The sequence below is a fragment of the Temnothorax americanus genome, unplaced genomic scaffold (assembly GCF_048541705.1).
Source record: "Temnothorax americanus isolate GAGA-0224 unplaced genomic scaffold, ASM4854170v1 Scaffold40, whole genome shotgun sequence".
In the NCBI taxonomy this organism is placed as follows: domain Eukaryota; kingdom Metazoa; phylum Arthropoda; class Insecta; order Hymenoptera; family Formicidae; genus Temnothorax; species Temnothorax americanus.
In genome coordinates this window covers 1,171,625-1,197,984 of record NW_027509548.1, presented here as the reverse complement: position 1 = coordinate 1,197,984, position 26,360 = coordinate 1,171,625, and the positions used below count along the sequence as shown (strand labels likewise).

The 26,360-nt window shown below is 34.7% G+C and overlaps 2 protein-coding genes and 1 long non-coding RNA gene across 5 annotated transcripts in view; 2 read left to right on the top strand and 1 right to left on the bottom strand.

Moving 5' to 3' along the window:
• Positions 1-26,360, bottom strand: part of LOC143902823 (uncharacterized) — a 243,254-nt gene that overhangs the window by 179,565 nt on the left and 37,329 nt on the right. For 2 of the 3 annotated variants that reach the window (XM_077416003.1, XM_077416002.1), the window contains exon 2: positions 2,785-3,178. In XM_077416003.1, the coding sequence (XP_077272129.1) occupies positions 2,785-3,178 (394 nt within the window). Of the gene's footprint in view, positions 1-2,784; positions 3,179-3,502; positions 3,643-26,360 lie in introns of those variants that run through there. The other variant, XM_077416004.1, reaches the window with a different exon arrangement.
• On the top strand, positions 3,663-6,040 carry LOC143902829 (uncharacterized). The gene is made up of 3 exons (XM_077416012.1): positions 3,663-4,513; positions 4,638-4,812; positions 4,889-6,040. Exons 1-3 carry the CDS (start codon positions 4,294-4,296, stop codon positions 5,199-5,201), a joined length of 708 nt encoding a protein of 235 aa, XP_077272138.1. The 5' UTR covers positions 3,663-4,293; the 3' UTR covers positions 5,202-6,040.
• Positions 7,581-9,241, top strand: LOC143902837 (uncharacterized). Its single transcript, XR_013258501.1, has 2 exons — positions 7,581-9,114; positions 9,204-9,241. It is a non-coding gene; the product is annotated as an uncharacterized LOC143902837 (long non-coding RNA).

Genomic DNA, 26,360 nt, shown 5'->3' with positions numbered 1-26,360 from the left:
TAAACTAGACACATAGTGTGCCTTGCAAAGTACCATGCGTTAACTTTCCACGCGTGGAAAGTTGTAAACTCATGTGGCACCCCTGCAGTAAGCGATATGGAGTGGACCTCGTTTCGCGTGGAAAGTTGTAATGAGTCTATCACATACTAAATCATAATTTTATAAAAATTAGAAAATAATTTAAAAAATACTTAAATTTTTAATTTTTAATAGATTTATTATGTCTTTAACACCAGAATATATACTATTTTAATATCTAAAATTAATTTTGTAAAGGATCTAAATTGTGTTTGACTACATACAACTTTATTTAAACATTTTATGCCTTTATATCTTTTCCATTGGTAAAAATCCATTTAAGGGCATTCATTTTTAGAGGCATTTGAAACATTTCCACCAAGTAATACGTAAAGTGGGAGGTTTTCAGTAGTTCATCCGTAATATGTAACTACATTTTTTTTGTAAAGCAACAATGTATTTTCTTTACACCAATTGATTTATCTTATTATTCTGTACATAAAAGTGTTAAAATACAGTTACCGAAAAATAAATAGTTTAAGATATTTTATTTTATATTTTATGTCAAAATGTGCTAGAATAAAATATAAAATATCTCGTAAACTACTTTCTTCACTTTTCGGTAACTGAACCTTAATATTTTATACATATACGCCCCATACAGCACATGATATCATTCAAATGTTTTGTACTCGTACTGTAAATATACGTACCGTATACATATACTTTGAACATTTCTATAACATCTCAAGTAGTATATTATTTCTCATAAAATCTCAGGACGTACTTGTAATATCTCACAGTAGTATATAATTTTTCGTAAAATCTCGTATACTATTACTACTCAGAATATAGACTGAGTCATTTTAATCGACGCAAACAAATATCTCAAAAAATATGAAAGATATGGAAAAATGTTTTGGACAAAAGTTGTATGGTCTAAAGGGGGACATATGATTCTGATATGAGTTATGTCATAGATGTTTTTAAGAAATTTTAAAGGCAACTAATTTCTTAAATTAAACTTGATTTTTTCCTTAAAATAAAAGTTGTAGATCTCATCAAGACGTTTTCAAAACACTATAATAAAGATCTCTTTCTTCTCGTTAAGAATTTTTCCTGAGATATTTAAACTTTTTTTATAATATTTTTAATATAAAATATGAATATAAATATTTTGTAAAGTATTCACTTTTCGATGACTTTACCTTCATACTTTTATACGTAAAATAATAAAAAAAAATGCACTAAGAATCAATTGTGAGAACCGCTGAATTGTTGGGAGGAACAGAGAAAATCAATTTTCACGAACACAGTGAATGTTAATTTTCAAACTACAAGATAAAAGTTCATTAATATTGTTACTTTTGAAGCATTTCTACATTGTTTAAGTAGAATGCAACGTTAAATTGCATTTTGTTTATTCATGAAAATAATTCGATACTCTATAAATTATCTTAGAATTTCAAATCTTAAACTTATTATCAGTTGCTGATTCAATAATGGAGTTATTCAGATCTGAAATGACTCATTGTCAGTTCTGAATAGAAAAATTCAGAGTTGGTTCTCTTTCCCTCATCAGATCACTTGATAAGGACCCGAATCCTGGGTTGAAACGTCGTGAAACTATATGTATTGATTGCCAATTTGTTGTCGAAGGAAATATAATTAGTTTTTAATACTAAGTATATATACTGTGCACATTCTATTCTTAGTTCTATATTGGTACTTGTGATGTTCTTGGTATTGACTGCGAAATATTCTCAGTATATACTACGAACTGGAAAAATGCGGGACATAGAAGTCTTCTCAGTATGTCCGCAGAAAATACGTATCTTGAATGTTTTGAGAATATACGCAATATACTGCTGCAATATCCTTCGAACGTTCTCAGTATCTACTATCTACATGTGCTGTATGGGGCAGAATAACTAGAAGAATCATATTGTGTAAAAAAAATCTTACGATTCCAGGAAAAAAACGAAATTGACTTGGTGCTGCGCAGAACGTGACAAAAATTCATCCGAGAAGATAGCACCTTGTTATAGTTACACCATGATTAAAGCTAAATAGCGCGTGCAAAGCACACGTTTGTGATATCTTGTTTGATAAAATAAACATTTTTGAAATATTTTTAATATATTTTCACGCATAGCGTGATTAGATAAATTGTTGTAAAAAAGACATGAATGCACGAGGAAAATAAAAATGCCATTATACATTGCATTTTTCTACAGTCATAAAACAGTGAAAAAAAAATATTAGATTCAATTTAGTTTCAAATAATCCCTGGTGAGAATCGAAAGATTATTGACTCTAGAAATTATACTTATATGCCCTGTGTGTTTGTGCTTACATATAATATGTAAATAATAACATATAAAATACATAAAAAAAAACAAAAAATATAAACAGATAATTCACTCTTAAAATGTCTTAAGACAATGCTGGAGTTACAAAAACTAATTTTTACGTATCTACATGCCATTTTTTATTAATTCTATATAATTATAAATCCTTTTCCATGATTCAAGTAGGTATACACGTGGAAGAAAAGAAAGAAAAAAGTTATAGAAGTATATAATTTTTTCTGTCTCAATATAAAGTTGACTCGTCTCTTCTCCGTTTGAGTGTATACTTTAATCCTGGAAAAAAATTTATAATTCTATAGAACCAATAAAAAATGGCGCGTACACGAAAATGACATTTTGACAATAAAAAAGATGATTCCAGCATCGCCTTAAAAATTAGATTATCTAAAAGTACCTTCTGCATTTTTAAGAGCATGTTCTAACGACTGTTTTGCCATTTCTATTTTTTTAATCTCTTCCTCTAATCGTCGTTTTTCCTTCTCCTGTTTCTCTACAACTTTTTTCCATTCTTTCTCTTTTTCAAAGAGTCTGACTTTCCATTCTTCCTCCTTCTTCTCCATCCTCTTCAATATCTCTGTTTCCTTCTTTGCCAAATGCTTTTTCCATTCGTCTTCTCTACTTTCAAACCTTTTTATATCTTTTACAGATAATTGCATTCCATCATTGAGCTTAAGTTCAAAACTGTTCTCTCTTTTTGGAGAAATAGGCGGTAAAGGAGATGTTGTATTTTCTTCTTTGGATCCATCTAACGATATTTGAGAATCACTAATACTACTTGTAGAGCCTATCTGGAATAATAATGTATATAATAGTATTAATATAATGTACTAAAAATTGGTATTAGAAAATTTGTATAATAAGATTGCCTTGTTCATTCTCTTACAGCAAATAAATAAAAAATTAATATATATCGACATTTTCAATCATCAGGCAAAATTTATGCCTAATAATAATTTTTTGAATTTTATAATTCTATCTTTATGATTTTAAACGTGCCAATTACCATTGTATCTTACAATGCAGTCTTATACTAAAGAAAATGTAATATTACATTATTGAGTTGATAATCAATTCGTTACTAATGATGCTAAATGAGTATATTATAAACCTACAAGGAATTTATTACAAAAAACAATTTGGGATGATGCGTGGCTCAGGGCTTTCGCGAATGATTAGCAACACCAATAAGGTCCGTGGTTTGAGTCCGATCCAGCCTTCGTCCCATATATGCCTCGATAAAAGATTTTTCTTGCTTAAAATTCGTAAGGATGGTGTACATAATTAAAAATCCAAAAGAATTTTGTGTTTTGTTGGACTTAAAATTCGTAAAGAATTTATAACATTAAAGCATTTTTTAAGAGAAGTGTCATATAACCTATAATAAAGAGGTTAACGGCACGTTAAATATTCTTAAAAAAAATATTACGTAAAATATCACCCTTAAGCGTCATCTACAATGGCAGCAGAAGTAGTGGATTAAGATTATAAACTATATAAAGGACCATCTACAATGAGTCGCAGTCGCAAGAGTCGTAAGAAATTGACCAATCACAATTCATTATTCTTCGACCGCAAGGAGAATAATAGACTGTGATTGGTCAATTTTTTACAACTCTTACGACTGCGACTCATTGTAGATGGCCCTTAAAGGTGCGCCTACATCTATCGTAATGTTTATCGTAAGCTCCTTACGACGATCTTAACGCTCGTCGTTACCGCTATCGTAAGCTCATCGTATGAGTTGACTCAACTTGAAATTGACGATTACGACACGTTACCACAGTAACCTAAACCTGTCAACCTTCTCGACGCGCGAAGTGTGTTTATAGATATATTAGCAATATCTTGTGTAAACTTTGCGTTATCTCCTTTTGTGTTATTTTTAAGTGTAAAAAAAGTTATAATGGAAAACGATAATGAAGACTGCGATGATGTCTTTGAAGATGATGTCAAAGATGATGACAAAGATGATTTGGAAATTCTTCCTGATCTAATCGAGTTGATTAAATACGTGCAGGAAAACCCACTTTTGTGGAATAAAACCCATCCTCAATTCAAAAACCGAAATATGAAAGACTTGAAATGGATTTTAATAGGTGGTCGTCTAACAAATCAACTGAGCGGTAAGTTTGATATAGACGTAATTTATATTGTAATTTGGTATGTATGTAGTTTATGTTTACTATAATCTATTCATTGCTCAATCTGTTTATTGTATTTACTGTTTATGCAATAATGTTGATTCAGGAGAAGAAGCCAAAAAAAGATTCAACAATCTGCGAACAACTTTTGGTAAACTGCATAAAAAAGTCTGCAACAGTGAGTCTAGATCAGGAGCAGGTGGAAACCATCAGCTTTTCAAACCTGATTGGCCTGTTTATGAACACATGCTTTTCTTAAGGGATGTTATTCGACCGAGAAAGTAAAATTTGTTTTGTATAGTTGTTTTTACTATTTTATTATGCAGTATATACTGTTATTATTTATTGTAATTTTAGAACCAGGACGAGTGGTGTGAGGAAAATTGAAGAGAATTTTATGCAGCCCAAGATTCCTAAAAGACGCAAGATTATAACAAAGACTACTGCCCAGCCAATCTTCAATTCGGCTCCTCCAACAAACAGCGCTGTACCATTGCTTAATGTGCCATGCATTAAGGATAGTGTCTGTGAGAGTGAGAATAATATCAACACCTCCCAAAATTTGCCACTTGAAGAACCAATTGTTCCAGATGAGATTCTGTTTATTCCAGAGAATGTTTGTTCTCAGTCCTGTAAATTAGAAAACGATTCCTGGACAGGGACAAGTTAGTATAACAAACATCCCCTAAGGCAGTTTCTGTGTGACTTCTATGGAAAATCTTGTTTTTATTTCAAGATAAGATTAAGTTTTCTAACACATTTTCAACTCTTTTAACAGACCCCGAATCTGATCCTTTTGAAGTTATTCCTCTCTCTGATAAATTGTCTAAAAAAAAGAAAAACAATGATGAAACTTTAATGCAAGGTATAGGAGATGTAGTTGGTGTTTTGAAGTCCTTGGCTAATTCGAAAACAAAAGCACCTATTGCTCAACCTATTGCTCAACCTATTGCTCAATCACAGCCATCATCCTCTGACCTTGCATTAAACCCAACAGCAGAAGCCCTACTTGCATTTGTTAAAGCAAGTCTAAACAAAGTGAAAGAGGAAAACCTCATGAAGTGTTTTCAAGATATTTTAAACCTTTTCCAAAAGTACATTAAGAAATAGAACAGATATGAATATAATATATATGGATTATAGTTATAGATTGGGTATTTTAAGTTTAAGGAATAAGTTTAAGGTATAATTAATTACAAATATTGTTTGCAGACAAAATGTTCCATGTTTTTATTTTAAATAAATGTATTTTTTCATCTTAATCTTGATCTTTATTTTTCATCTAATTATATAATATTATTTCTCACACATCAATTATGTAGGGAGCACTGGCGAATCCTATGAGGCGTTTTGGGGTTAAAACGCCTTTTTCAAAATAAAAAAAATCATAAATTTACTAGATCTATTTAAAAAAATCTATGAAAAAATATTTTAAACGTTAAAGCAGAACCAAATAATAAAAACAAAATAATCAAACCAAATAATCAAACCGAATAATCAAACAAAATAATCAAACAAAATTATCAAATCAAATAATTTTGTCGAACACCCTCCCATGATCGAAGTCAGGATCAGTTAGTGGTAGGGAGGTTTACTCTATCGGTTCCAAAAACATATTCATATTGCCAAGGAGTTTGACTTTCCCCCATATTTGAAACAAAATAATCACGAAGAATATTCCTTTGTGCCTCAGCAATTTTACTATAATTGTTGCTTCCTAAGCGTCTGATATTTGTAAATAATTCATTTTGTGATGCCTCTAGTCTCCAAGCCCCGTCCACAATTTGGCCTGTCACCATTTCTCTATCAACAAAGTTAGGAGGGCAATATCTTCTTCTATTAGGTGCAATTTCATTTTCTTCACTCATTATGAAATTGTGCAAGCAAACTATGGCCATAATCATAAAATCTACATTCTTAGGATCAGCACAGATTGTAGTAGATAAGAGCCGCCATCTTGCATTTAAAATCCCAAAGGCATCTTCAATAGTGTTTCTAGGTCGAGAAAGTCTGTAATTAAATATGCGCTCTCTGTCTTGTAACTGTGCTCTGCTATACGGTTTCATGAGATTCGGCAGCAATGGGAATATTTCATCACCAATCAAACAAAAATTAGTTTTCACTCTTGTACCAGGAAGTTCCTTAGGAGAAGGCAAATTAAGATTTTGATTCTTCAGAGCCGATCCTAACTCACATTGTGCCCAAACTCCACTATCACTAATAGATCCTGCATACATATACAACACAACTTATTTGCAAATAAAATTTGCATTAATGCATTAAATGAAAATTCTTGATATACTATTTACATACCATATTGACCAACATCTATCCACGTAAAACGATATTGTGCATCACACACTGCCAAGAGAACTATGCTGAAAAACTTTTTATAATTGAAGTATTGAGACCCTGATCTGACAGGAGCTTTGATACGTATATACTTCCCGTCAATAGCCCCGATACAATTCGGGAACTGCCATATCTCAAAGAAGTCTTTAGCAATTTTTGTTCATTCTTCCTCGGTTGGTGGAGATAAATATTTAGGTTGCAACACCTTTACAAGAGCACGACATGTATCATTTACAACTTTGTGAACTGTAGATCTTCCAATGCGATACTCCCAATGCTTGGACACTCTGCTGTTACCATGTGCCAGATAACTATAATAATGTAATTAATAAATAAAAAGCAAAACAAATTTAGGAGGTAATTAAGAAAAAGCACACTCTTACGACAGAGTTAATGCTAGCTTTAATTCAGGATCGAGAGGCATTCGTCTGCCTCGGCGGACTCTTTTTAATAACATAGGACGTATCCAATTCAACAGGCAATCAAAACTATGCGGAGACATTCGCGTGTAAACATAGAACTCTTCATGATCAGTGCTTTTTAATTCACGAAATAAGGTTGCATGGAATCCATGAACATCGCGAGATCGATTTATGGGCCGAACCCACCATCTTCGGTTTCGTTTCTTTCGAATTTTTATTAGCAAGCATAATTGTATCATTAATACTGCAGCACACACAATAATTAACTCATTCCTCTCCAATCTCTCCATGATGCAAAACGATTACATTTGACATTACGATTTGACATTTGATTTGATTTTGTTTCGCTATTAACGCATTGCGATTTATGTAGATAGACAATGTTTACGACAGCTTCTTTACGATCGCTTACGATCGCGACGTTACGATAGATGTAGGCGCACCTTAAAAGGTCAGAACATGGTTAAAAAAAAACAAGGTATGCTCGTTAGAGGGGTCGAAATTGAGCATGTTCTGTGCAGACATGGCGACGGTCAAGCAAGCGCTATATTGAATATATATAGATATACTTTATGTATAATATATACATTGTATATACATACGTCAGAAGTAAACGTGTTTCGGCTTAAGGTAGTTGTATCGCGAGACAGTATTAGTAAAAAATAATGGTCACACTGCAATACGATAATGTACGGAAAACTCTACTTATCTGTGTAAAAACTTTTGACTGAGCTTGTATACTGTTTTTACTGTTTTCACTCGCGTCAATAATGTCAGTATACCATCGAGATTAACTCGCGACGCTCGCGTTAGTATGCTATCGAGGTTATTTTGAATAAATAGAAGAAATAGAAGCGAAAATATCTGTTTAACATTACAAAGGAAGATTAATGAAAAAAAAAGTATTAAAGAAAAGACATAAAGCTTTAGCGGCAATGTCTGAACTACATATACATCTAATCTTCATATGCGCAGTGTTGCAAGATTTTTACAGGTTAGCTGTCGTATGCGTCCACCGTTATGAGAAATTGTGTACTTTGTGTAACAATTGCTTCAAAACTAAATAGATAAGGGTCTTGTACTTTTGTAAGAATATTTTTACGAGTCTCTTTTATCATCTCTTTGTTTTTCATTAAAATCCTATGAGTAGTTTGATCGCTACAATTACAAACGTGATATAGGAAGCCGTTTTCGTCCTACGATACATGTAAAAAGGGCTAAGTTTGATTTCCATTATTTCAACTTTGGTATAGTCAAGCTTTTTCTACTTGCACGTGTGTGTAGAGCGTGTTTACATTAATATGCTGTTCAAATTTTAAAAGATTCATATAAAAATGGGTTTTGTGACACAACTACCTTAATTTGTCTTTTTTGAAATGCCTATGTGTAGTGTAAGTGGATGCCAAAATAGAAGCAAGAATGCAAAAGAGAAAAATATTCAATTTTTCTCTTATCCAAAGGATGAAGAAACTGCGTTAAAATGGATGAAAATTTCCAAGAAAAAAGTTAACCTAACAAACGGTACGCTATTTTGAATCTATATAAATTATAATATATTGAGGCATATATTTTTAATACTTTATTGAAATTAATTTTTATAGCTTGCATATGCTCTGTCCACTTTACACCAAGCTGTTACAAACCAAAGCCAGCGTATTTAGCAAACTGCGAAAATTACTCGCCTAAGAAATTACGAAGACTTCATGATCATGCAATTCCAACAGAAAATTTGCCATTATTGAAGGAAAGAGAAGTGCTAAAGGAAGTGCAAAATCAACACAACATAATAAATGTTTGTGAAAACAGCAGGTGTGTATTATTGTATTATATAAAATGTTTTCTTATTATAATATGTGAAGATTGCAATAAATTCTATTTACAATATCTTTTTTTAACAGCAAAAACAGTTTTAGTGAGTCCGATACCAATTTGATCGGACTTCAATAGAAAATAATCTTCAATAGAAAATAAAGCAGAAATATGTTTTATGCAATCTTCAAAAGAAAATGCTAGGTATAATTTTATTGATTTCATGTATTAAGTCGTATTTTAACGACTTCAAAATAAGTCGTTTTGTTTTGTTTATTTTAACGACTTCATTGCTGTACAAGATATTATTGCATGTTGTTTTATATTTTCATTTCTTAAATATTTTTTGCTTTTAGCAGTGCAAGTGACGATACAATGATAAACACACAAAAAACTTCTGGCTTATCTAAAAGTATGTGGATTTTTAAGACTGTAACTAAATTAACAATAAAAAAAATGCCAGAAGAGTATAGTATACCTGAAAAAGTAATGCTATGTCTTGTTCGTACAAGAACGTACATCAGATTGCGAGAAATTAATAAGAAATTAGTGTCTGATGTAAAAAAAAAAATGTTTATACAAACAAGTTTCAAAATTCATGTATTGAAATCTGTAATATCAGCGTGCCACATATGTTCATTTTCACATATCAATTTCTTGTATACTATTCAATAATAAACTTATTGAACACAACTTCTCGTGTTATTAATATTATTTGTGCAACAAGCCTTCGGCTCGTGCGTCAACTCCGCACCCGGGAATTTTCATCTTTACGCACGACTTGCACACCCTATTTTATGTTGCAAGTGCGTGGAAAGTGGTCTATCACGCACGCGTAGCGTGCGCAATAGGCCACTTTCCATGCACGTGTTACATAATAGTTATTTGTGTAACAAGTGCGGAAAATTGAGAATTGGACACGAGTGCGGAGTGGACGCACGAGCGTCCAATTCTCAACTCGCACGTTTTACACACCCTATTTTATATTACAAAGTGCGTGAAAAGTGGCCTATTGCGCGCGCGTCATCTGTGCGACAGATGGCCAATTCCGCACGCGCGAGAGATTTCTTACTTGAGGCCGTGCGGGAATGAGATATCTCGTTCAAGTGGGGAATTTCTCGCGTGGGGAATTAGCCATTTGTCGCACAGATAGCGCGCGCGTAATGGGCCGCACTTTCCACGCACGTGTGATATAAAATAAAATATTTATTACATTTATTGAAATTGCTATATTTAAATAAACCTATCTTATATCCACAATATTTTTAAAACTTCAGAAAATTATTTTCCTCATACATCTATTATATTGTTCAATTCATGCTTCTTTTACATTTATTTTAATATTTTTTTATATATAATTATAACATTTTTTACTTAAAATTAATTATTACATGAAAAAAAAATTGCATTATATGCAGAACAAAAAAAGAATTTAATTCTCACTTAAAAAACTACGGTCTAAATTCTATTGGCCAATACACCAATGTGTCTCCAGCTTGGCTCTACGCACTCATTGGTTATTAAAAAGAATGCGCAACAGCATTTCTTGTTTTCTTTCTACTATGCGTCAGAGTAAAGGTGCTGTCACATGGCAGTCAGAAATTCGGAAAACGGAATCTCGGAAAAGTAACGGAGAGGGGGTCAACCAATCAGAGTCATCTCAATCGGTGCAATTTTTCAAAGGCCGGGCTCCCCATGGAACGACTTTTACGGAAAACTAAATGGCATTCTAACCTTAACATATTTTTAAATTAAAGAAATTTCTATATAATTTTGGAGTATAATAAAAAATACGTTAAAGCTTTATTTTTTAATAGACTCTACTATTACGGTAAGTATCTTTTTTTTTCTAAAACAATAAAAATAATTTTTTCAATTTTTACTTATTCCAGAAATATCAGTCCATGGGGAGCCCAGTCACAAAAATCGTTACTTTTCCGAGATTCCGTTTTCCAAATTTCTGACTGCCATGTGACAGCACCCTAAGTTTATTTTTCACTGCAATGTAATAGAGCGTAGAGTATAAGGCCGTAAGCGAAATGGTTGAATCCTATTTCCTACGATCTACTCAAAATCTATAATGTACGTCATTTTTTCAGTACTTGCAGTGAAAATCATAACACAATCTTACTCTATTAGACTACATTGGCTTCGAAAGAGTAATTTATCCACGCAGTGTTACACCAATCAATTTTGGAGTAAAAATTTACAGAGCAAATCCGAAATTTTATTTTTATTTAAAAACACGCTTCAAAGATACTACAAGCTTTATAGTACATATATACTTTGCGTAGAGTTTATAAATATTCTTATTTTACTAATTATTTACACGATACTGTTTCAGCGCAATAAGGAGACTGGTGTGAATTACGTGATAGCATTAAAGCCCGGTCTACAATTGCGTAAACGTAGGGTTGTAGGAGTAGGAGTAGTAGTAGTCGTGAATCTTGTACAATGGATCAATCTACAATAGAGTAACGATACGTTGTAAACTTGATTAAAGCAACCAATCAGAGTGCAGTGTGTATTTCGAATGTGGACGGTTTAGCACTCTGATTGGTTGGCTCTTACGTTCACATCTGGCGTAGTCGTGAAAGATAAAGTTCAACCATCTTCCACAACACGCTTTACAACCGCAGTACCGCTTTACAACCACACCGTACACGGCAGTAAAGTAGGGGTAAAGTTTGCGTTTCTCTACTAATATAGGACTCTACTTACGACCACGTTTACGCAATTGTAGAACAGCCTTAAGGTCCCTGGACAGTCACGGAAAATATAATGGTAGAGATCCTAAACCGACGTATAGTTGGCAAAAAAATTAAAAATTATTGAAAATTATCTTATTCAATCGTTTGGAAATCATTTGGAGATATTTGGAGAAAACTTTTCAGAGTTTAAAAAACTATACAATAATTACAATTAATTAAAATCCAATTAATCCAATCGCTCCAGAATTATTTGGATAAAGTGTTGATATAATTTTTATTATTTGGAAAACAACACTATTCTAATAAAAATTAATTAAAGGTCAATATTTCGTTTTAATGTATGCACTATAGTCCATAGTGCAATAAAATGCACATACTTCTCTATGTATGTTTTATTGGTAGACAGGCTGTGTTTCGATATTGACTGTAAGTACTGAAAATTTATAATGTTACATACGTCATCACTTTTTCAGTACTTTATAGTCTATATACTAGACTACGTTGGCTTGGAGTCGGTTACTCCCAGTGTTACTCCAATCCATTTTGGAGTAAAATTAATTAGCACCAAGATCCAGCTATGACCGATGACGGCTTTACTTATTTAATTTGTTGTAATAAGAGAGAAATAGGATCGTAACGATATACAAACAATTAGAATAAAAAACCCTGCGATCTAAGCTTAGGTCTTTGACAGCCTTATATTAGTTTCTGTATACATATATGTCTATATATATACATATAATTTTTCCAACAAACTGCGCGCCGATTATTTGTCGGACTTAAAACACAGTAATTGTTAGAATTAAAAACCCTTCCCTCCCTGGAATTAAATCGACTCGATTTAATTATCTAAAAACTGTAAAAAAATTTATTGCGAAAAATATTACCTCAGCCAGGATTCGAACCTGGAACCTCCCTCATTCCGTGTAGGGCGTCGTACCAATTCGACCACCAAGGCATGTGGTAATATTTATTGCAATAACCGGTTAATAATAGTTTGAAACGTCTTTCTCAGGCGACGTAAATAAATAATAATAAGAGAAATAGGATCGTAACGATATACAAACAATTAGAATCAAAAGCCATGCGATCCAAGCTTAGGTCTTTGACAGCCTTATATTAGTTTCTGTATACATATATGTCTATATATATACATATAATTTTTCCAACAAACTGCGCGCCGATTATTTCGCAATAAATTTCTTTACAGTTTTTAGATAATTAAATCGAGCCGATTTAATTCCGGGGAGGGAAGGGTTTTTAATTCTAACAATTACTGTGTTTTAAGTCCGACAAATAATCGGCGCGCAGTTTGTTGGAAAAATTATATGTATATATATAGACATATATGTATACAGAAACTAATATAAGGCTGTCAAAGACCTAAGCTTGGATCGCAGGGCTTTTGATTCTAATTGTTTGTATATCGTTACGATCCTATTTCTCTTATTATTATTTATTCACGTCGCCTGAGAAAGACGTTTCAAACTATTATTAACCGGTTATTGCAATAAATATTACCACATGCCTCGGTGGTCGAATTGGTACGACGGCCTACACGGAATAAGGGAGGTTCCAGGTTCGAACCCTGGCTGAGGTAATATTTTTCGCAATAAATTTCTTTACAGTTTTTAGATAATTAAATCGAGTCGATTTAATTCCGGGGAGGGAAAGGTTTTTAATTCTAACAATTACTGTGTTTTAAGTCCGACAAATAATCGGCGCGCAGTTTGTTGGAAAAATTATATGTATATATATATCGACATATATGTATACAGAAACTAATATAAGGCTGTCAAAGACCTAAGCTTGGATCGCATGGCTTTTGATTCTAATTGTTTTAATTTGTTGTTTTCATGTATCGGTCGATATTCTATATTGTTCTATATTGTTTTAAAAATAATTATCTACACTACGGTACTGCTTCAGCGCTGTTCACACCAGTCTCCTTATTGTGTCCCTGAAGCAGTACCGTATATTTCATCTCTAAATACAAAATGGCTGACATGGGTATCCAGCCCTTAAAGCCAAAAATTGACTTGCTAGGTCCTATCTTGCACTGAACAATTAGGTACGTAAATAATTAACCTAACTTCAAAATCTTATTGAAATTCTTTAAAATCTTATTGAAACTCTTTAAAATCTTATTAAAACTCTTTAAAATCTTGTTTATATCAATGATTTAACTAATTTTAATCAGCAATCTAATAATAAACTAAATTTTGTTCACACTTGACCTCTTCTTCATTCTAATTTACACAGCATCTTAAAGAAACTGCTCCAAAGTGGTTCCATGTCCAATAGTAGAACGCAGTTACTGTTACGGCGTCATAAATGTCTGCATTAGTTTTTTCTTGAAAAAGTGTGATTAATGGGGTCACTGGACAATCTCATCATCTTTTTTCATCTTGAATCTAAGCAGCAAAACTGGATTAATTGTTCACATTTTAAAGAGTGAAGTAAGATGATCGCATTATTTGTTGTGCATTTAAACAACCAGCGCGCCAAGTATTTTAATACATTAGAATAAAGAAAAGGTCGGGTGTAAATAAAATTTAGTTTATTATTAGCCCATACAGCACAATATGTCAATAGGCTCATACAATTAAAAATCAGTAAGGAAGAAAAGAGCAAATGAGCCACAACAGGATGTAAGTGTTAAAAACTTTTATATTGAAAATAATTGACAGACGTTTCGGCCCTTCATAGGACCATCCTCAGTGTCGGTATACAATTCTTAAAAACTAATGCGACAAAATTAACGCAACTAAACCGCAATAGTGTTGAATACGAAGAGGATCACTGTAACAATTGTGATATATGTAAAAAGAAGTCAAAAAGTATTACAGAAAGAGAGCATCAAATACGTACATTAGGAATATATTTCCTTGTATTGCGGCGTCATTTGTATGCTGATGTGTTAAAGTTTAACAACAAAATGCTCGGCGGCGAGAGAACGAAACCGTATATAATCTACAAAAGGGGGGAGAGGAGCGGGAGAGAAAGACGGAAAGGAGGGGAAAGTAAGAAATTATCTAGGCGGGAACAAACTAAGAACAGGGAGATATTCTGCCGATAAAGATTCCGTATCCTTCTGTTTATTTAAAGGAGATGTTTGTTGTTTTATATGTAACATCTCGGATATAAGTCTCTTATGAAGGGATGGCTCAGTGTCCAAAATCTCCACATTGCCCCAATCAAAATCATGGTCGGTTTCTAAACGATGGCAAGAAATAACAGAAGGGAAACCGAAGTTTTTGTTAATGTCTAATCTGTGTTCCTTAACTCGAGTTTTCAGCTGTCTCTTAGTTTGTCCCACATAAGTCACTTCACACTCACTGCAAGAAATCTTATACACGACGTTGCTATGTGCAAGTTTATCTAAATTATCCTTGCCTGTTTTGATGAATTTTTTGAGAGGGTGCGCGACAGAAAAGACCATCTCTAGATATAGGTCCTTTGCAATAATTTTAAATCTGTCAGACGTGTACTTTACGTAAGGGACAGTAAAATATTTATTCTTACAAGTCAGTGATAAAGCATCCTCACATCCATTTTTACGCAGAAAAACTTATCTCACCTGTTTATTATTGTGGAAAATATAAACTGTAGCGGGTAACCGTTGTCTAAAAGTACCTAAATAATAATATTAAAGTTTTTTCTGTGGAACTGAGGATGCGAGATCGACGTTATCTTGTCCACCAGACCGTACATCACGCCCCTTTTATGTGAAATCGGATGGTGTGAGTGGTAATTAAGGTATCTCCCGGAAAAGGTGGGTTTATGGTACCAATCGAAAATGAATTTGTTCCCCCTCACCATCACAGTGACATCAAGAAAATTAAGTGTATTATTTACACTAATTTTCATGGTGAATTGCAGTCTCTGATGAAATTTCTAAATATTTCTCTAAAAATATTGCAAAACACATTTTAAAGTGATTTTAGGAATATTTTAAAATGGTTTAAAAATCTTTTGTAGTAACATTTTTAAGAATATTTTAAGAATCTTTTAAAAATTAAAATACTTATGTGGCGGTCTTCCGACCGCACAATCGAAATGGTACGCGCGGCGCGCGCGCGCCCACCGATCACGCGCCGAGCGCGTGGGCCAAACTACGGCCCGCGAGGCTATACAAAAGTGCCGCCAATAGGTGGCACTCTTTCTCGCGTTTCATTTCTCGACAGGGAAGAATAAAAAGCCACACGGCGACGGCCTAGACAGCCTTCGACTGCTCTTCGGCTCATAGCCAAGACCAGGAGAAGTACTTTTTGGTAACCGATCTCGCCGTCACCTTGCCGCCGCCGAAGCTACGGCCACCACCGAGACGAGCTGCGCTACTTCGCCTGCCGCTACCGCTACAACCTCAGCGGCCCCTGGACTACCGCCCAGGCCAACCGTGGAAGCTCGTCCAGTTTCAGCTCTCGCCGGTGCGACTGACTCGTCCTCCACGTGCGCTCATCTCAACGTGGGACGTAAGAGTTTGGCGCTACACGTCTCCTCGACTATCGTGGACGGTGCCTCCACTCCTGTCGCCTCTGCCACCGTCACCCTCCAAGCGGGTACACCAGGAGACGCAGACCATCCCGCCTGCGCGTGTTCACCGAGGCATGCAACACCAGCCTCCACGCGACACTCAGGAAGTGCAGACCGACCCGGAGTGGGAGATCACCTCCTCACAAGGCACACAGACCGAGGAGCCACCGGCACTCTTATCGGAGTCTACACAGACGGAGGAACCGGAGCAGTCCCTCACACCACCGGGGACACCGCCGGCTTGGCGGAAGTTCAGCTCCTTCCGGAGGACCAAGACGCAGCTGAGCATCATCTGGCGTGAGCGACTCCGCGACTAGGAGGAGAAGAACCCAAACGGCCCTTTTCAGGGCCGCCTCAGCGGCCCTTCTCAGGGCCTCCTTCAGCACACGGACACACCTACATCTGTATCATAGGACATAGAATAAACGACCCATTTATTACATACATCTGTCTCTCAGCTCACTCGGCGATCCCTCTCACGCTACGGCATATCCTCTGCGAAGGGCACGCGACGCCCCAGCGTAAGTGGCTAACGGCCACAACTTATAAAAATAATTATATTGTTATTATTATAAAAATTATACGACAATTATACAACCGTTATGAATATGATATGCAATCAAATAGATTAAACTAAATCGCCATTTTTACGGTCCGCGCTGGATCTTGGTAGCCTAATTGTTATATATGTGTATATTTTTTGTGTATTACACATATCTTTTTCCAACATTAGTAAATTGCGCGCCGACTAGATTTGTCAGACTTATTACTGATTAAAATTAGTTAAATCAATGATAAACAAGATTTTAAAGAGTTTCAATAAGATTTTAAAGTTAGGTTAACTACTTACGTAATAGTTATGTTCAGAGCAACATAATGTAAAGCCTAACAAGTCAATTTTTGGCTTTAATGCTATCATTTAGTTCACATCAGTCTCTTTATTGCGCCCCTGAAGCAGTATCGTGTAAATGTAATTAACAAAATAAAAATATTTGTAGACTCTACGCAAAGCATATATGTACTATGAAGTTGTATCTTTGTGAAACGTGTTTTTAAATAAAAATAAAATTCCCAATTCGCTCTGTAAATTTTTACTCCAAAATGGATTGGAGTAACATTGCGTAGATAAATTACTCTCCAAAACTGATTCCAAGCCGACGTAATAGAATAGTCTAGTAGAGTAAGGTTGTGTTTCGATATTCATTGTAAGTACTGAAAAAGTGACGTACATTATAGATTTTTAGTACTTACAGTCAATGTGGAAACACAGCCTAAGTCCCCACCAATAAAACATACATACTAGTTGTCATATATATATATATATATATATATATATCCCTATATATATATATATATATATATATATATATATATATATATAGGGATGAAAAAGCAATATTACCAGAGTAATAATATCGTTTCTTCGTCACTGGATTGTCGATAGTCAATAAAATGGAGAATATCCTTATCTAAAATTCAATACTGCCGTTAACAAAAAAGAAATTGTTTACTTGTTAATTAATTTTTATTAAAATAAAGTAGTTTTCCAAATAATAAAATATATTTTGACACTTCATCCAAACAATTCTAGAGCGATTGGATAAAAAAAAATTTTTAGACATTATGTCTGCCAACTATACGCTTAATTGATTTTAATTAATTTTCAATTATTGTATGGTTTTCCAAACTCTAAAAAGTTTTATCCAAATTTCTCCAAATAATTTTCAACCGATTGAAAAAGATAAATATAAATAATTTTTAATTAGTTTGCCAACTATACGTCGGTCCAACATCCGGCTTCACTCTGCCGAATCTACAAATAGAATGCTTGATTTATGTACAGTCGACACTCCTTATTCGCGGATTTATTATTCGCGGATTTGCTATTCGCAGTCAACATATTTGTGACTACATTTCTTTATCCGCGAATAGATATTTTAATATTCACGGATATAAATATCAAAAAGACTTATCATACTTATATATATAATAGACTTCAGAAAATAATTTAAAAAATAATTTACAGTTCAATACTAAGAGTTTCATATCGTGCCTATGTCTCTACTTCAAACAATTTATTTGTAAACAATTATTTACTTATCTTATTTATTTCCTTTATTAACTTTTATCTTTATTGTCTCTTTTTTTTAACCTTATTTAAAGTGAGACCACGCGAGACATTACAGAAATTGCGAGACATTGCCAACAACATTGGAAAGAAGGGTTTCAAAGATTTGAAAATTAAAAACGTTGAAGAATTACAGTCATGTAAAGAAAATCTTACAGAAGTTGAATTAGAAGAAATTTTGGCAGAAAAAACTCAGTTGCTGAAGGTTGATGAAGATGATGTATCAACGTAATAATAAAAATAAAAGAATAAAAAAATTAAATGGCATGGTAAACACAATTTTTCATGTTCTTTAACAAGTTTTTTACATTAAATATTTTATTATTTTATTAAGTACGAGGACTTGGTTAGAGAAGCGAGTGTGGTGTGTACGTGTAGACTCTGAGGGGCGGCGAAAGCAAATGAGAGTGTAGGCAGTAATAGAAAGCGTGGCGGGCGTTAAAGAGTTGGATAGGTAGAAGGAATAATTGAGAATCAGGATAGAATAATTACGAAAGTTGAAATCCCAGGAATATTATAGTAAAAGAGTGTTAAAGGTAAAGGTGAGAGCGTGAGGTTAGATTGCGAAGGAAGAAGGAGCTGCGTGTGCGGTTCCAAAAAAGAGCGAAATTTGCGTTGCGTAGACAGTGCAGGTGGCGGCACTGGGCGCGTTCGGCGAGCCAAACTGCTCGGGAATAGTTGAACGTGATTGGTTCTTATAAGAAAAAACCAATCAGCGCGGCGTTCGCTGAGCGAGTTCATTGGCGTGATAGATTGAGCATAGAGATGTACAGCGAATTGGCAAGCAAAATGGACGAGAGCGAATTGATAGCGGATGTGAATGGGTGCGCAGATAAGATTGTAGATAAGTCAGAAAGGAAAAAAACGGATAAAGAAGCTCATGTTGCTCCAAAAGAAGAGAAAAGAGGAAGAAGAAAGCTTTCAAAGGAAGAACTGAGAATGAGGGAAAGAGCGAATTCGACCAGCATATAGATTTTGTGAGAAGTGAAAAGGATATGACATGTGAATTGGAGAAAGGTAAGAGGAAAAGAGAGGAGGAAGTACAGAATGGGAATGACATCTTTAAGAGAGATAACAAGACGATAAGAACGCCTCCAGGCTTGGATAAGCGAATAGTAGGAACCGGACCCGAGGGTGAGGAGAGAGAAGGGGACGGAGACAGGATGATGCTAAAGAAGAATGAAGCGGACGGTTCGATGATGGCAATCTTGAGAGAGATAAATGCGGAGTTGAAAGATATAAAGATAAAGATGAAAGGAATGAAAAAGAGAATAAGCAAATTAGAGGAGGGTTGGACCGTAAGAGAAGTTAGAGGTTAGGCTGCGGAAGATGGAACAATCAAAGGAAGACATAGTCGTGGGCGAAAAGGGGGCCAAAATTGAAGAGACTGTAGGAAGGGTGACAGAGTTAGTAAAGAAAAACGAAAGAAACATAAGAGATAAGAGGGAAAGAAGAAACAAATTTGTAATTAGAGGATTGCAAAAGGAACAGTAGATGTATAAGGGAAACAGCAGAGACATTTCTGGAAAAGGAGTTTGGAGTTAAGAAGAAGATGAAGAATATGCAAACATCAGGTAAGGAAGGAAAGGAGGTAATTGTTGTGGAAATGGACTGCAGGGATTCGAAGGAAATTGTAATGAAATCAAAGAGTAAGCTAGAAAGCAGAAAAATTTTCATTGATCACGATCTGTCGTTCGAGGAAAGAGAGGTGCAAAGATTGATAAGAGACCGCGCGCGGAAAGAAAAGATGGATGGAAAACGGGTAAAAATAAGATACAAAAAATTAGAAATACAAGAAAGGAAGTATGTGTGGAATGAAGAGAAAAACGCGCTTATAGAAAAAAAAATTTCTGAAGGGCAGCCAATTAAAGGATGAGTCGAGGAAAATGATAGATGATGAAGAGCGTAAGAAGGACAATAGAAGACTGAAGAGAGAGAATAACAGAAAAAGAAGGGTTTTATTCTGGAATGTAGCCGGTTTAGAGAGACAGAACAAGGATTTTTGGAATTATATAATAAAAAATGATTTTGTAGGTTTATGCGAGACATGGCTAGAGGAGAAAGATTGGAATAGGATTAAGGACAAATTACCAGGGTCTCACGAGTGGGTGAACATAAATGCGAGGAGGAAAAAGAAAAAAGGTAGGGCGATTGGCGGAATTTTGATAGGAGTAAAGAAAAACTGGATTAGGTGTTACGATGTGGTAAAGACTGCAATGTTATCAAATGGCATTGCTCATACATGGCTTTCAGCAGATGGTACAATGCTGAATATTTTCACAATTTATAATAAAAGCCTGGTAAATGATTTAGAGACAACATTAGAGAAAATTACTGAAAGGCATGAGTGAGAAGGAATAATCATAGGAAGCAATTTTAACATAAGGATAGGGGAGTTTGGAAGACAAGGATAGGGGACTGGAAGACAAGTTGCAGAAGAAGGAAAAGAAGAGAACGAGGAACTAAATACCGTGAGGAAAATAATAAATTAGGACAAAGAAACGAGGAGACTATATTTCGAGAGAACGACGGAGCCAGGGAGCGTGGAGTGGCAAAAGTCGTGGTCGATAGAAGAGAAATGGAGAAGAATAAAAAAGCTCATACATAATGCACTGATTTATAAGGAGGTTAAAAAATCGAGGAAGAAAAAAATAGGTCATAAGGACTGGTGGAGCAGGAGTTGCACGAGAAAAAAAGGGAGGTTAAAAAAAAGTGCAAGAGATGGAAAAAGGGGAAAAGCAGAAGAGAAGACTTTATGGTAGGAAGGAAAGACTTTAGGGAGTTGTTAGAAAAGAGAAGGAAAGACAAAAGAGCGGAAGAAGAGGAGGAGTTGAGAAATTTGAGGAATGAAAAAGATATTTGGAGGTTTATAAACAGGCGAAGAAAGAAGAAGGAATGGACGGAGAACAATATTCAAGGAGAAGAGTGGAAAAAGCATTTTATGAAGTTATTGGGAGGCACGGAGAAAAAGATAACAATGAAGGAGAACGGAACTGAGAGAAAGATAGGTGAAGAAAGGGACGGTACAACTGCTATGGAAATACGAGGTGAGAAACACGAAAGGTACAAGCAAGAAGAGGAGAGAGAGTTAAAGGAGGAGGAGATAGCGGACGCAGTAAAAAGGATGAAATTAGGCAAAGCAGCTGGAATAGACGGAATCCCGATGGAAGCTTTGAGGTTTTGTGGTTCAGCGGTGAAAGGTTTTCTGGTAGACTTAATAAAGCAGATATGAAAGGAAGGAACTATTCCATCGGAGTGGAAAATGAGCATAGTGGTACCGCTGTATAAGATAGGAGATAAAGAGAAGGCAGAAAACTACAGAGAAATTTCACTGCTGTGCTCAGCATATAAAGTGTATGCCAAATTTCTGAGGAATAGATTAAAGGAAATTATAGAAGCGAAAGGAATGCTGCCTGAAAGTCAGGCGGGCTTCAAAAAGGGAAGATCTACCATGGACAACATCTTTATTCTGAACCACATTGTACAGAGGGAGAAAGTAAAGAAACGTAGAGATGACAAAGTGTTTGCTCTTTTTATCGACTTGAAAGCCGCTTTCGACAAGGTGGAGAGGGGAAAATTATGGAAAATACTGGAATAAAAAGGGGTCGGCAGCAGCTTGTTAAACAGGATTGAGGGGCTGTATGAAGAAACAGAGACATCAGTCAGGACAAACAAGGGGATTACGAGAAACTTCATCACAAAGATTGGTGTGAGGCCGGATTGTGTTCTGAGTCCAGACCTGTTCAGTCTTTATATTGCGGATTTAGACGAGGCGTTAGAGAAGCGAAATATAGGTGGTATTGTATTGGGCATGTACAAGGTATGGTCGTTAGCTTATGCCGACGACATGGTTCTACTGGCCAAGAATAAAGAAGCATTGGATGATATGATGGATACACTGAAAAGATTTTTTAAGGATAGGAAGCTAGAACTAAGTACAGAAAAAACAAAGGTCATGATTTTTAATAGTGGTGGCAAGTTAGGTAGAAATTGGAAATGGGGTAAGGAAAGAATAGAGGAGGTGAAAACTTTTAAGTATTTGGGGTTCACGTTTAATAGAAAAGGAAATTACACGGATCATATAAAAGAAATGGGCAGGAAAGGAAGATTAGCAGCAAATAAGGTATGGGGCCTCGGTGAAAGGATATGTAAAGATGATTTTAAGAGGAGACGGACATTGTTTAATTATCTGGTCAAAAGTGTTATAAAATATGGGGTGGAAGTATGGGGGTGGATGGAGAAAAGTGATTTAGAAAAAGTCTGGCTGGACATCAGATGGATTTTTAAAATAGAATTTTGTACGCCGCGGTATATGATCTTGAGAGAGTTGGGCCTAAAGAAATTAAAAATTGATTGGGGATTAAGAGCCATAAAATATGAAAAGAGAAGCAGAGAAAGTAGTTCAAATAGGCTAATGGCGGCATGTTGGGAAGAAAAAGATAAAACGGAGAATATTTCGGGCAGTGGAAAGAAAGATCTATTCAGTAGTGAAAGGAAAAGTTATTTTAATAATTTGGGGTGGGGTCTTGAAGCGATAAGAACTGCAAGAAGGGAAGGTATCGACATGCTCAGGGTAATAAGAGAAAGAGAACAAGATTTACAAGAACAAACTATCGACAGTAAGATTAGAAATGCGCGGTACAATATAAGATACAAGAAGCTGGGTATAGCGTGTAATAAACCAAAATATTTATTAAATGTAAATATGGACAAGAAAATGTCGGGTGATGGTATTTTAGAGCGTTGATAGGATTGAGGTGCGGTAATATGGAGGAAGCAAATAAATATTGGTTGGGGGAGGATGTAAAAAGTTGTAGATTTTGTAAGCTGGGTAAGGATAATCTGGAACATTATGTAGGTGAATGCACGGTGATTAACGATTGGTTTGTAAATTTGAGTAAGAACTATAAAGAAAGACTAGATACATTATGTAACGATGAATTAGAAACAGAAAAAGGGAGAATACTAAAAAAGCTTTGGAAAGAGAAGGAGAGGAAGCGGAGACAGGTTAGAACATAAGCGAACGCGAGCGAATGAAGTCTGTTAATAGCGGAGGTTTTGTAGTTTATATAGTGTGAATGGATGAGTGCTTAAGGTTTATTGTAAACCAAGTTTCTTTTCTTGGCTATAAGCTTGAAAATAAATATATATCTATCTATTTTATTAAGTACAATAGAAGAATTAAATTATATATTTATGTGAGAAAGGATCAAATTTTATATTTATACATTCATGCTTATTTGGCACAATATTTGATATCACTACTTTTATAACAAAAATAGATTAAAATTGTTAATTTAGTAAAATATTGTTTCGCGCAATAACTACGCATAACAGGGCGCGAACACTTGGCGCCTTTTTTAAATCTTTTGCTTTCTCATAGAGAAAGCTTTGTTTTCATAAACTTCGTATATGGACCTTTGATCGCATATAAAGCTAGGTCTAAAGACCGAAGAAAAAATTGTTTTTTTAGTTTTCGATGCCAATCTGTTCAGAATGTTCTAAAACGTCGGAAAATCGTAATTTTAGAAAATGTCTGTATGTGCGTATGTGTGTGCGTTTTATAACTCAAGAACTGATTAACCAAATCTTAAAGAATCATATATGAAATAGAGGTAAAAAAACTGAAGAATAAAATAGAATTAGAAAAATTTCTAACAATAAAAAGATTACCAATTTCTATCTAAAAAAATCTACATAATTACTCTAATTTCCGCAAATTTTGAGATATCGAGCTTAATTTTTTTTTATGGACGGAATATCATTAAAGGTAGGTTAGTGTTGAATTTGGCAATGATCGGTGAAGGGGTTACCAATTTTTGCCTAAAAAGTGTACAAGTTATACACGTAATCTGATATATAAAATATCATTAAAGGAAGGATGTTTTGACTTTAGTGAAGATTGGTGAAAGAGTTTAAGTTATTTGATAGATAGAGCATCATTAAAGGAAGATTGTTATTAAATTTGGCGAGGATCGGTGAAGGGATTATCGATTTCTACTTAAAAAGTGTATAAGATGTATACATGTAATTTTATATATAGAGTATTATTAAAGGAAAGTTGTTTTGAATTTTGCGAGGATCGGTGAAAAGGTTACCGATTTCTGTTTAAAAAATGTGTTAGTTATTTGATGGATAGAATATCATTTATAGAAGGTATTGAATTTGGCGAGGATCGGTGTAGGAGTTACCGATTTTTGCTTAAGAAATTACATGTATAAGTTATACATGTAATTTTATATACAGTATTATTAAAAAAAGATTGGTATTGAATTTGGCGATAATCGGTAAAAAGATTCTTTCTTTATAAAATTTTGAATTTTTTGAGAAATGTTCGTGGTTGCTCTAACTTCCGCCAATTTTGAGATATTGGACTATTTATAATTCTATTTTATTCTTCAGTCTTTTCTACCCTTATTTCATATATAATTGGTTAAGATTTGGTTGATCAGACTTAGACTTAAGACTGAAGAATATAATAGAATTAGAGCATAATTCTATTATAAGAGCATAAATTGCTAATATTTTAAAATTTTAACCTTTAAGGGCTACATCTCAAGTCTCAACAATTGAGACTTTTTATGAATTGAGAGAGAAAAAGAGAGAGAGAAAGAGAGAGAGAGAGAGAGAGAGAGAGAGAGAGATATTTATTTATGCCATAGTCAGGACTTTAGGCAAATAAAAAAAAATGTACAAAAGAACGCCGTGTACATGGCAACACAAGGCCGCCGTGTACATGGCAATAACAATAAAAATATCAAAAAATAACATAATAACGGTGAACAAAAATATCGAAAATGACATGATAATGGTGACGGTGTGTGCACCAATCTCGCAGACGAAAGAAACAAAATTGCAAAATTATAATGAAATGACAACTAGAGTGACTAACTACGTGAGGCGACTAGATTGGATAAGGATTATGCTCAAATATTGACAAAATTAACGCAAAATGTATAATGAAGTAGCTTAAAACTAAATTACTGACTAAGGCGACTAGATTAAATATGACCTGTGTTCAAACGCTTGAATGCCTCAGAGTGGAAGCAGGCACAGAACCAGACTCAAGGGAAAAGAAGTGGTTGTAGAGCTTTCGTTTGAATTCAATGATAGTCGATGAGGACACAATCTCTGAAGGAAGCGAGTTCCACAAATAGATACCCGCGAGATGGAAAGATCTATGATATGTTTCCGTCCTATGGGTGGGAATTTGAAATGCACGCACCACTACCAGGCGTGACGAACGTCTGATCAAGGAATCGGGTTTGATGAAAATGTCGGAAAGGTAACCTGGAGATATGCCGCGGGATATCTTATACATCTCGATTCCCAAGAAATAGAGTCGTCTGTTCTTTACGGACAACCATCCCAGTTGGTGACGAAAAGGCGTGATATGTTCGTCGCGTCTTAAATTGAATATGAAGCGAATCGCACAGTTTATAAGCCTTTGCAATCTAGTGTCAAGCTCGTCAGTGACATTATTGTACACAAGAGAACAGTAATCCAGCAAAGGCCAGATGAGTGCGGTCACAAGTTTCACACGAAGTTGACGAGATAAGGAGTTTTTGTGAAACTTGAGCTTGTATAGCGTAAAGTGGACTCTTTTGGAGATATGGGAGACATGGCTATCCCAAGATAGATCAGATCTCATAATGACGCCCAGATTTCGCGCTTCGGTAACGTAGGGAATCGAAATACCACCAACGGAAATAAGAGGAAGGTCATTGAGGTTGAGTTGTTTGATATAACCTTTGCTTCCAAATATTAATACCTTGGATTTGTTGAGATTGAGGGTCAGTCCATTTGCAGCTGCAAATTCAGAGACAACATTCACATCATGCGCCACAAATTGCAGCCCGGCATTTAATTGA

What these genes read in the sequence shown, in the direction of transcription:
- LOC143902829 (XM_077416012.1), top strand. Translation starts at nt 4,294, where the DNA reads ATGGAAAACGATAATGAAGACTGCGATGATGTCTTTGAAGATGATGTC. An exon ending in TCTAACAAATCAACTGAGCG is followed by an intron (nt 4,514 to 4,637) that starts GTAAGTTTGATA and finishes ATGTTGATTCAG; the next exon opens with GAGAAGAAGCCAAAAAAAGA. An exon ending in GATGTTATTCGACCGAGAAA is followed by an intron (nt 4,813 to 4,888) that starts GTAAAATTTGTT and finishes TTGTAATTTTAG; the next exon opens with AACCAGGACGAGTGGTGTGA.